General features: G+C 49.5%; 1 protein-coding gene across 2 annotated transcripts; it reads right to left on the bottom strand.

Annotated features, from left to right (window-relative positions):
* Nucleotides 1-945: 945 nt before the first annotated feature.
* Nucleotides 946-10,266, bottom strand: CD93 (CD93 molecule). 2 transcript variants are annotated; one of them, XM_074817561.1, is made up of 2 exons: nt 8,470-10,266; nt 946-1,334 (listed from the first exon to the last, which is right to left on the bottom strand). In XM_074817561.1, exons 1-2 carry the CDS (start codon nt 10,155-10,157, stop codon nt 1,256-1,258), a joined length of 1,767 nt encoding a protein of 588 aa, XP_074673662.1. In that variant the 5' UTR covers nt 10,158-10,266; the 3' UTR covers nt 946-1,255. The 2 variants fall into 2 exon arrangements, with proteins under 2 accessions (XP_074673662.1, XP_074673663.1); XM_074817562.1 differs by lacking the exon at nt 946-1,334 and adding an exon at nt 2,298-2,887.
* Nucleotides 10,267-12,481: the final 2,215 nt, after the last annotated feature.

The following is a 12,481-nucleotide window of genomic DNA, read 5'->3' on the forward strand; positions in this document are numbered from 1 at the left end:
TCGGTGGCCTGGTGGTCTCTTCCAACCTAAGCACCACCACTCATCCCCTGCCTCACCAAGCTTCAGCATCTTGATTTCACACCAGCTCTTTTCCCAGGGAGGCTGCTGCTCAGCTGCGGCCCATGCAGGACCACAAGATAACTTTATACCTTCAAGGCAGCCAGGATGAGGGTCTATAGGGCAAGTGGCTGTGCCTGCCTGTACCCTTGACCTCTTTCCATCGCTTGCTGCTCTCCAGGGGCTGGGCAGGGTCCCCAGGAGATGGTGGCACAGCGCAGGGTGATGTCTACTGCTGGCAGTGGGTGACATGTGGCTGAGAGGCTGCAGCAGGCACCCACGCTGCCAGGAAGAAGTGCCCATCGCCGCTCTGGACTGCAGACGTGGAGTGACGGCAGCTCCCAGTCCTTATCTGGGCATTAAAGATGCTCTAGAGTGAAGGCAGGGGTCAGGCTGTCAGCCCTTCCAGGGCGAAGTCAGGCTTTAAAGAAAAAAATATGGGTTTTTCAAAGAGAAATGTCTTTTTTCTCAAAATTTTTCTCAGAATTTCTCTCAAAAGAGAAATTTCTTAAAAGAGAAGTTCTGAGGCGGCCCCGGGGATTTACTGATTTTTGCAATAGCAGTGAGGGACTTGGGAGAGCCCTTCCCTGCGCTTGAAGGATGCGGTGTTAACAGCGATGAACCGCCATCTCTGCGTGTCTTATAATTTGCAGCCCAGCAAAGCAGTCTGGAGGATTTGAGGTAAGATGGGATGCCAGAAAAAAAGTGGCATTTCCCCCAGGCTTTGCAAATCAGCCCCCAGTTAAGTGTAGAAACAGGGCTGTTGTGGCCTCACTCTTGAAATTAGAGAAAATCAGCATGGAGAGGGGACAGCATCCCGGCTCCTACACTGCTGGAGAGCTGGGGCTGAGCCCCGGGAGAGGGGCCCCATCCCTGGTGCTCCTGCCTGGCCAGGGTTGCTGGCTCCCCTTCCTTGTGGGCGCCTCTGCTGCTGTTTTCTGAATAGCTGTACCCTTTCCATGGTTTTATCTTTGCAGGATCCACCTCTGCTGTCAGAACATAGCCAAGAGCAAAATAAAAATGAAAAGCAAACACCCAAAGCTTCACCACTCAAAGGAAAGGGTATTTGACCCTTTTTTTTTTTCAATTTTGAGAGCAGTGATTTTACCAGAAGATTCAGCCACTGCAATTAGACCTCAGGATCCCCTGCAGAGAAGCAAATCCATATTTCCTTGCTTCACTCATTGCAAGGAGAAGGTTACTTTATTAAACTTTTATGGTTTGTCTTGTCCTCTTCCAGCCCTGTGTGGTTCATATAGCTCATGCAAGGCTGTGGGCTGTGGAGAAAAGGAAAGATGTGGTAAAGAGCAATAATAATCAGTAATAATAATAATAATAAACATCACCAAACAAGATGTGCTGTTTGGTAGCTGCGAAGCTAGCCTGATGGAAACGGGAGTGGAGGAGTTCATGCTCTTTATCCAAAGCCTTTCCCCCTGCTTGTCTTTGGCCTCTGTTGTACCGTCATCCACCGCCTCTCTGGGAAGGGGAATATCAAGGAAATGCCGTTTTCTGCTCAGGCTGCAGGAGGAGCAATGGAGAGCTCAGATCTTGGCCTAGAGAGCATTCAAATCTATTATTTCATCCCCTTGGAAATTTCAGCTCTATCACCTGCACAGGAAATAAATGTCTGTGGGGTTTAATTTGATCAGCTGTACCCCAAGGAGAAAGGCAGGCTGGGGAACAGTGCAGGGCAGGTTTGTTTTCTCTGCTAATGAAGCCCAGGGCAAGGGCTGGGCTTAAGCCAGGGTTCCCTGATCTCAACCCAAAGCCATCATCCCCTCCTAGGTGACATATATCCTGTAGGTCTGATCCACTGTTCCTCTGACCTCTGGAAAAGAGGGACAAATTTGTGTATATATGGGTGAACTTGCAATGGCCTTCTGGCCAGGGCCAGTCACTGCCCAGATAAAATAATTCACCCAGTTCCTCTTCATCACCACAAAACATGTAAATAGGATCATTCCCAGAAGTTTCCTGGAGGGCTTGGTAATGCCACCCTTTCTTTGCTTTAGTAAAACCTGTTGCTTCCCCAGTTTTCATTTCATTTTTTTCACTTCTGGTGGTCTTTTTTCCGTTTTTGGGTTGGTTGTTTTTTTTTTTCATTTTTTTCTTTTTCTGTTTTCAGAAGCAAACCAACAAAATAAGGGGGGAAAGGTCAGGGCAAACAACGGGAAAAGACAGAAGACAATGTAATGGGTGGAAAAGAAAAAAAAACACCAATAGATTTCTGTTCTTTTTTTTAAAAGTAATTATAAAAGCAGATAAAAAAATTCCTTTTCAAGGCTGCGTGATTAGAAATATTTCAAAAATTTCCAGGAAAAAAATATAGTACTCCCAAAACAATGAGTTCCCATATTATCACACTGATGTCCTTGCCCCACCAACAGTTTGCAGGATTGATCTTTCCAGTAGAAGGGAAAGATTATCAGGGTAGGAGAAACACGATTAATCATGTTTTAATAACTCTTTTTTTATTCTGACAATCTTTTCCCTCTGTTGCCTCAAAGCATGACGGGCGGTGGCTGATGTGGCCCTGATGGGCTGACTCACAGATACAGAAATGCCCTTCCTGCTGACATACTGCTTTTCCGTTATAAAAGTTGATTAATCATGCTCCTCCGCAATGCAAAGTTTCTGCAAGACATTACCGGCTGCCTGATGCGATAACGGGAGGGAGACCTTTCACTTTACTTGCGTCTGACTCATCTGAAATGTCACTGTCACCCTTCAGCCGGAAGAATGCTGATAGCGGGTATTTCGAATAGTCCTTTTGACCTGCGGTTATGGGGGTATGTGTCACGGATTTTCTTTGCTTGTTTGTTGGATTCTGGAAATGAGGTTCCTAATGTCAGAATGCTAACAGTTATACACAGTGTTATATAATGTAATATAATGTAATATAATATGACATAATCGATATAATTAATAGAATAGAATAACATAATCTTAAATTGTTATGTCAAGATAAAAAAAAAAAAAAAGAAAAGCAGACCATTAAATAGCATACAGACCATTAAATAGCATATACATGCTTTCCCATCTATGCATGACCTGCATGCAATCCCACTTGGGATCCTTAAAACTTCACGGGAGTCCCTTCTCCTGGATTTGGGCGATCTGCTGGGGGTTTCATGGCATCCACCCCCTGCATACAAGCCATGTCCCTGCAGGTCCGGGGCAGGAATCCCTTGCAGAAAAAGTGAATTTCCTTGCACTGGATCAGATGCAAAGAGAAAAATATCTCAAGGCCAGGAAGCACCAGAAAAATACACCCAAACATAAGATTTAATACCCAGTCAGGCACCCAGGCAAGGCAGGGACCTGCAAGGGGGTGTTGCTGCACAACTGCACTGAGGATGCTTAACTGGCTGCATATTAATTAAGAGCACTACTTAGGGCAGGTTTGCCCGGAGAGAGTTTTGTCAGTGATGGCTTTGGGGAAGGCAGGGCTGGGGAGGTCATGCCAGGTGGTGAGTGAGTCTTCTTTCTTGCTAAAACTGGGAAGATAAGTTTTCTTCACAGATGCCCTGGCATCTCCATAGTCTGTTACAGCCACAGTTTTCAGTTTGAATGCAGAAAATACAATTTGAGAGTAGTGGTAGGGCTGAGCTAGGTCCTATAAGCATGTCTGGTACTTTTTTTTCCCTCTGACTCATAGTTTTATGTTAATTGTTGGACTACAACAAGGGAAAGCTGCTGGTGCCAGTTTCCCACAGGGATTAAAGCCTCGAGGCTGGGTGTTTGTGATATCTGGCATGGCAAGCATGTGACTTCTCCTCCTACCATCACCTTCACCTGGCAACCTGCCTTTACCCTGTCCAACTCCTGTGCCCCTGCCCCAAGCCAGTGTAGCTGAATTAATGGGTGTTTTCTGTAATTGATGGCTCACATGTAGCCCAATTTACAGGGGATGGGGAGGCTAGACCAACCTTGTCAGGACCCCAGCAGGGAAAATATTGGAAGTTTTGCTTATTTAGGGGCATTAGACTCTTATCCTTCTCCATGAGCTTTTTGCGTTGAGCCTTGCAACATCTCCAAGACATGCACTGGCCTAGCAGCCTGAGGCACCTGAGGCTGAGTTTTCCCTTAGGAAAGCCAAAGGATCTCCCCTCTGCCCCAGGCTGGCTCTTTCCCTTCCTCATGTTGTCACTGCGCTGCTCAGATCTGCTCAGCAAGACATGAACTGCACTTAGCAGCCTTGAAAGGGCTGGGGAGAGCCAAATGCCAAGAAATACTTAAAAGATAAAAATAATGAAAAGAGGAAATGAGCAGACATTTAAAACATTCGGTTTTGCAGTGGCTGATTCTTTGTGGGATTTGAAGGAAGGAGCATGGTATTTTGTAGATTGTATTTTAACATTAGTCAGTACCTTTTCTCTAAATTCTTCTGGTGGAGGTCGTTTCCTTGCAGTACCTTTCCCAGAAATGGGGAAAAATTATATCCTGGGGGGTGGCTGAATTACCATGTTGCGCTCCTTCGCTTTGGTTTGTCAGGTTAGCTGTGAGGCTCTTGCAGGGGAAACTCCATCCAACATGGCCCAGCCTCAGCAGGGCAAAATAGATAGGACTAGAGGTACCAGCAGGCTGGCCATCTCTTGCCACTCTCTGGCTGGCAGCAACGTTCCTGCTAAAATATAACCACCATCCTACCCTTGGCAGCTCCTTGTGCTTGGCAGGGACCAGCCCCCAGGGCCAGACTCTGCTGGCAAATTTTGCATGGCCAGTGCCTTATCCCTGTGGGTGCTTTCTGGGGCAGGCAGAACAGCTCTGGGAATGCTCTTTGTAGTTTGATGTGTGGAGGCACCAAACATCCATCATGGGATACAGTGTCTTTTTTATTTTTGAGTTTTCGTGTTTTTAAACACTACTTAAGGCAAATGTCAATGACTGATAAAACACCACATGAATGCCATTGCAGACACGGGTGATACGAGTGGGGGTTTTTGTGTCGTTGAGGTTTTTCCCCCATCTTTGTGACCTTTTCCCTTTTAAGGATGGGCTTGCTTTGGTGCTGCATGTCATGGAGGCAGCTCTAGCCACAGGCAACCTTGCAGTTTGAATTCATCAAGTGACTTCTGTTGTTGACAGAGCCAGCAAAGCAGATCTCAGCCCTCATACAGAACTATGCTGAAATCAGCGGGATTGCCTGTGGGCTTAGAACCTTGCTCATAGGCTTAGGATCCAACTGAGAGCATCCCAGTGCCCCCACCCCATGGTCTTGTGTCCCGATAGACTTCATGAAGACATGAAGTGAATGACCCTCGCTCAGGACAGTGGTGCCTATGAAAGGCTGAGACCCTACCGACTTCGCTACATGCGCGATGAGCACTGATAGAGGGTTTGTTACCACTGTCCACCACTGCAGGAAATGCAAGGATTACGGGTACCAAATCAATAGGTTTTGATATCATATATGTTTATTAAAAAACACAGAAGACACATTCTGTTTAGATTTTATTGGTGTTTCATCAGAAAAGCAACATACAATGTGTGGGATAACCCTATTCTTTCAGTCAAAGGCAACTGCAAAGCTGTGGTGCTGTACCATTGCCGTGTCGATGACAAAGTCAAATTTAGTCCTGACGTGCTACTTCCACAAAGGATGAGGCATGTCTTAATTCCGGACCATAAAAACATAACACCTCATTACAAACCACTTGATATGTACAAAGCATTTCAGACGTGTCAGCTAGCCCATTCCGCTGCGGTGGCAGCAGGACAGTTATAGGTCTTGTATTTAATGGCACCTCGTTTATATGGAAGGAATGAGGAACAGAGCCCACTGCGGTAAAACCCCCTTGGGCTGGGATGAACACCCCATCTCCTCTGACTGTAAGATGTGGTACCAAACTACCTGGTCCCGTTCCTATTTGCTTTAGCCTGCAGGATTCACCAGGCCCTGGATAACTCCCTGATGAAGACACAGATCCAAACGTTCCTGCTGGGTTCGTGGCAGGAAGAAAGGGAGACACGAGATTATCCAGGTGTAATTGCATCAGGGTGAAGGATGCTACATCAGGAAATATTCCACCAGAGAGAACCCAGACTAAACCTAGGCATGAATTAATGTCTTCCCTAGGCTGGACCCACTACCATACTCATACAGTAATACAGTACACATACTGGAATACACAAAGGTCGTAACAGAAATCAGGATTATAGATTTTACTCAGAAATTTCTGGAATAAATAACACCTCTCAGATTTGTACCAGCTCTGAGCCCACGCTTATGCTTCCTTTTCCCTTTTTCATAGTGGAATGAGTGTTACATACAACAATTGATACCTTAACTGAAAAATAAGGCAGAAACATTCCTGAGACTGTTAATGCCTGGAAAATGCCTCAGCTTTTGATAAAGTAAGTGAAGTAGTCCCTGCAATGCAAGGCACGTTGCTGTGACCGCTTTTTCCCCATACAGACCCTGAGTCGGCATAGCCTGCCAGCACAGGCTTAATTTAATGTATGTAGGTTGTCTCACTGATTTCGGTAGGATTATTCGTTTGCTTAATTTATTCATGTATTCTAAATGCTTTGCTGGCTTGTCATAACACAGACAGGGGATGATTTTTCTGCGGGACTTTCAAGAATGCTGCTGCTGCATTCACTGCTTGTCCCAGCCACTGTGCGGAGAAAAGGAAGCATGGACAGAACATGAAAAACATTTCTATCAGCTACATTTTCCTGTGTTGTTTTGTCTTTTTTTTTTTTTTTTAATTTTACAACAGAGAAATGAAGACCAAAAAAACAGCAGGAAAGGGTTTTCCTCCACACATGGAAGAACAGGATGCAGGTCACTGCCTACAGCAAACTCCTTTGTGTTTGGTTCCCATTTCTGTAGCAATTAAGCCTCAAGTATACAATAAAACCAGCAGAAACTTCAGGAAACTTATGTACCCTTCAAATCACATGCCTGTTCTTTTCTTGCACCTTTTAGCCTTATAGAGCATGGGGCACATAGTGAAGCTAGCAGGACTTGATGGGAAGCAGGAATGGCCCCTCTGCCTCTCAGTCTTTTGGGGAGGATTCATGCTGAAACAGCTTGAAGAGGCTTCATTGTCAGGAGTGGCTGAGTATAAACAGCTCTCTGAAGTTAGGTACCTGGGGAAGGACTGGGGAACAACTTCGCCCTGAGAAAGTATTTGCTTTGAAGGGGATTTAAAAGTTTTATATATAATAATTAGCAAATATACAACATCCAGTGTATTCTTTATAGGGGGAGGAATGGAAAATGCACTCAGCCTGGACCCCAAGCAGTCAGGAAGGAGTCCTACCCAAAAAGTATGGTCCCACAGGAAAAATCTGGTCTCTTATCCAGCTGCATTTGAAGGAGAACATTGTTTTCTGTGTTTTGCAAGTAGGTTTAAACTGAATACACTGGAAACGGGTAGGTGGTTCTCCTAAACATAGTTTTTCCTACCTTTTTATCATATATTCTTTGCCTTGGCCCCTTGTCTACAAGGCTGAGTTGAAAAGCTTTCCCCGTGCTGTGCATCTCCTGCACTTGAGGGGTGGATTGATGTCTCGCCCTTATGGGGTGCAATGCCTTGGGGGAAGCATTGCTGCCTCTCTGCCCCAAACCCCATGCAATTGCACAGGTTCATGCACAGAGCTGCAAGGATGATAGCTCCACTAACCGCACGGTGTCTGCTTCACTGGAGAAGCTCTCTGCTGCTTTAGTTTTAAAAAGGTTTATTCAATTACCTCTGTGACATCTGTTTCTTTAAAAAAAAAAAACCTAAAAAAAACCCCTAAAAAAACCTCCCTGCTTGTGGCTGCAGAAACCAGTTCTTACCCTGTTGAAACATGTAAGAGTTTCAAACCATTTCAATGAGAACCAGGCAAAACCAAGGGTTGAATGCGGGCTGTCAGCTGCCAGGCAGGCTATGAGGGGACTAGCATTGCTTTTGGGGTGGCAAAGGATGGGGGGGCTGTGGGGACAGGGCAGGGAAGCTGCTGCTTTTGCATGTCAGCATTTCAAATACGTGTAGAGGAGACCAAATGAAAAATGAAATTAACTGTTTTCCTTTAGGAAGACAAATCAATACTTATAATTCACTATTTTTAAGCATGGTGAGGTTCTGCAGAGTTGAGGAGCAGCCCTGGCAGGCAAATTCAACCCCACTCCCTCTCCATCTCGTAGCACTGTCCCTGTTAACCCTCCCCTTGGAGGAGCAGCAGCTGGTTTATAAACCACAGGACTGATTTGGGCTGCCTTCCCACCCAGTGCTAACACCTGATTTTTGGGGGAGATCAGCTCCTGCTTCGCAAGGAACCCCAGGACATGCAAAACCATGTTGAACAGACAGCATCACCCCCACCACCCCCCTTTTGTTTTTCTTTTTGATTTCCAAAAACACTCTCTGCCACTCATGGCTCTGCCTCCCCCCTTGCTGCCCCGGGTGCTGTTACCTGTGCTCGCTGCCCGCCCCGTGGCTCTCTGGCTGCTCAGGCACCCAGCAGTAGTTGTCTGCGGCGCTTTTGGCTGGCCGCTTCTCCTGCTTGGCCGCCCTCTTCCTGCAGGCCAGCAGGACCAGGGCGAAGGCCAGCAGCAGCAGGATGGCTACCAGGCTGCCCAGGATGTAGTAGAGGAGCAGCCTGGGGCCATCGGTGGTGTGCTCGGGGCCAGGTGCTGACCCTACTGCTGTGGGGGCTGTGGGCATCATCCCAACGGGGATGCCCAGGGTCTGAGGGATGCCCATGGTCCGTGGGGCACTTGTGGTCTGGAGGATGCGTGTGGTCTGTGGGATGCCCGTGGTCCATGGGGTGCTGTTGGGGGTCCCTGTGGGCTCTTCTCCAGCAGTGGGTGTGGCATGGCAGCCATGTCCATCCTCCTCTGGGAGGAAGCCGGAGGGGCAGAGGCACTGGAAGCCACCAGGCAGGTTGCGGCAGGGCCCAGGACAGGGGTCCCGCAGACACTCGTCCACATCCAGACAGGCATCGCCGCCATCGGGCTGGCGCTGGTAGCCGGGCCGGCAGGCGCAGTGGAAGGAGCCAGGGACGTTGAGGCAGAGCTGGGGGCAGACGCCAGGCTGGGCACACTCATCCTCGTCGCGGCAGTGGTGGCCACCCGGCCCTGTTGGCTGGTAGCCGGGCCAGCAGAGGCAGATGAAGCTGCCAGCCGTGTTGTGGCACTCATGCTGGCAGGGCTTGGCCAGGCACTCATCCACGTCCAAGCAGTGGCGGCCATCGGGTGCCAGGGTGTAGCCGGCCTCGCAGGTGCACTCGAAGCCGCCGGGCCGGGTCTGGCAGGTCCCCTGGCAGGGGTTGGGGTGGCAGGCATCCTCGGGCAGGCAGGAGGCCATGTCAGGGGCCAGGATGTAGCCGGGATGGCAGGTGCAGCGCGGGGGCTCCCCTGGTCCCTCCAGGCAGCGGTGCTGGCAGCCCCCGTTGTGGTGGGCACAGGCAGCGGGGCAGAGGGGCCCGGGGGGGTGCCAGGCGAAGCCTCCCCCCTCCAGCGGCCCCTTGCAGAGAGTGAAGGTCGAACCCTTGCTCCCCTCACAGTTGGCCTCCGCCAGCGTGCCGAAGGGGGCCGCCGCCAGCCGGGGGCTGTGCACCCCGAAAGGGGTGCTGTAGTTGACCCGGCCGGGCCCGGCCAGCGGCAGGGGCCCACACATCCCCCGGAAGCTGAACTTGCAGAGGAAGGCAGGCAGTGGGGCCCGGCACGGGCGGTCGGCCCAGCCGATGGTGCCGGCAGGCCCGGCCAGCCGCAGGCTGACGCAGCGGGAGCTGAGGCAGGTGACGGCGGGCTCGGAAAGCCAAGCAGAGTAGTTACCAGGCTCCCCGCCGGCCGCCCAGGCGAAGCCTCGCAGTGGCTCCTGTGGCTGGGTGCACTGGCCCCTCGACAGCGACAGCCCAATCCAGGCTGGGCCCAGCCAGCTGGCCACCACCAGCAGCTCCCGCAGCTGCTCAGCCTCTCCAGGGTCGCGAACCGGAGCCAGGTTGCCACCGTTGTGCCGGCAGCGTTCCTGGGCGCCATTCCAGCCCAGCTCGGCCTGGTGCAGGGTGTAGCAGGCGGTACCGGCGCAGACCACCTCGGCGTCCTCCCCGCCAGACCCCCACACCAGCCACAACAGCAGCAGCAGCCCAGCGATGGCCATCCCGCCGGCTGGATGGACGGACAGACAGAGGGACTCGTCAGCGGCCGGCTCACATCCCCTCGTCCCGCCGAGCTCACCCTACGTGCATCCTGTGCTCCCGGGTCTCCTATTTATCACCGGAGGCTACAGTTTCCTGTAGCGTGGTAAGGCTCGCTGCTTGTTGGTGGTGGCCCAGGCAGTCGCCTCGCTGTCTTCCCCTTCTCCCTGGCACAGCAGGCTCCTTGCTCCCATCCTAAAGCTGTGGCTGTGAAGGGGCTCACTGTGCTTTGGCTGGCAACGCTTTTCTGCGAAACTACCCAGGTTCCTGCTTTTTTTTTTTGTTTTCGAGGGCTTGATCTACTCACTCACCCAGCAGACGATTTTTCTAATCCCTAATAGGGCCTGTATCATTTTCAAGCATGTATTGCTAAAAGGGGAAAAAAAAACACAAAATAAAAAGCCGTGGGATCCCTTGCTATCGGCTTCTAAAAGAAACTGAATATTTGGCGCGGTGTCTCATGCACACGCTACATTTCCAGTGCATTTTTCCCCTTCTTCGTGCGCTTTAAATAGATGGACAAGCCCTGAAATAGGAGCTAGGTCGTGGGAAGGTCCAGGCTGCCAGGATGGAGCCAAGCTCCGCCGGTCCCCGGTGCTGTCCGGATCAAACCCTCCACGCTGAGGGAAGCACTGGCTAGACACTGCCCCAGCATGCGGGTGAGGGTTGATGCTGCGATGCTCCACGTTAATAACTCACTAATCACTTGACCCCGGGCCGGTGTAGTGCAGAGAATCGGGTGGGCTTGGCTGACATCAGTGGCTCTGCAGAAGGCCATTCGAGAAAGGGCAAAGGCATTAATACAGCACGCTGTAATGTTTAAACAAACATTAACATTGCAAGAGCCCCTAAAAGGGCTTGAAGCAATTTCTCTGCGACAGTGTTTTAGGATCCAAAACACTTTAGCAGCAGGATTGAAATTTAAATATTTTTAAACATTTAAATTAAATATTTACTGGTGCAGAATTTGCTGCTGTTACCCTTTTTCAGACCAGGAAGTGCCAAGCAATGCAATGACTTCTGCCCCTGCGCTGCAGCGGGTGTGCTTACATGTAACCTGGCTGTGCATGTACGCAAACCAGTATTTTGCACATCTGAGCACTCCCAGGCATGTCCTGGTTTGGACCCATCATTTGTTATTTTACTTAAAGCTGTCATTTTCAAGCAAACTGTTGCCTGCAGAGCAGTGTCTGCAGAGAGGTCAGGATGGTGACTTGTTACAGAGGGTGATGATTCATAAATCTGAACTGCCCTGAAGAAGGGAGGACTTCAGGATGGGTCTCCAGACATGGTCCTCCCTGTGCTTTCCACCTGCTGTTTGGAGACCCTTGGATGAAGACAAGCAGGTAGAGTGGTTTGGCAACACATGTTTTACACGTGTCAGGTAACGTGGGGCAGTTTATTTGCACAGTCATCAGAATATGTGGTAGTGCAAGGAAGGGACAGCAAATGAGCAAAAAACTAATGAGTTTAAAAAAACCTATCCTGGCTCCTTCACTGACGGTCTGCCTGCCCTTCTCATCCCAGAATCTTCTCCTGGATCTTCCCTCTCACAACAGCTAACTCAGACTTTAATCCCTTGACCTGTGAGTCTGTCTTACCTTTTCCTGCTTAGCAGGCATCCATCATAACCATGAATTCAATGTTCATTCCAGTAATCTTCTTATTTGTTGATTTTTCTGGGTTTTGTGTGCTGAGTTAGCTGAGTAACACGGTCGTGAGTGACAGCAATCCAGTCGAGAAACCAAAACAAGAAACCCCCTTGTTTTCTTTCTTCCTTTGTACCCTAAATAGAAAAGTTTCCAAAAATCCCAATACTGAAGACTACAGATTTCTGTTGTTCTTCCCCAAAGCTGTTTATGTACAGTGTTCCCGGAAGACCCCTGGTTGCTGGGATGTCCTCTGGCCAGCAGCAGGGACTGGGGCTGGGGTTTGAGTCTTGCACATCTGAAGGATGCAAAGGAGGAGGGTGCAGGAGCTGGAGTCCCTTCACCAAACTCTCCTGCACCCTACAGTTTGGCAAGCTACTGGATGGCACTGGCTTCACTAACAAAAATGGAGAGAAGCACCATTTGGGTGATGTGGATGTGTCACTCCTATCTGAGCTGAGAATAAGATGTAGGGATCCACAGCTAATGCTCCAAAACTGCAGCATTTTGGGTCAGCGGCCACACTGAAAAACTGTGTTTGGAGTCAAAAAATATTTTGATGCCATCTCAAATTGGTCTTATTCAGAATCCCCTACTGGAAGAGATGGGGGAATTTTCATTTGACCTGTACAAAATAA

The sequence above is a fragment of the Strix aluco genome, chromosome 3, assembly GCF_031877795.1.
Source record: "Strix aluco isolate bStrAlu1 chromosome 3, bStrAlu1.hap1, whole genome shotgun sequence".
In the NCBI taxonomy this organism is placed as follows: domain Eukaryota; kingdom Metazoa; phylum Chordata; class Aves; order Strigiformes; family Strigidae; genus Strix; species Strix aluco.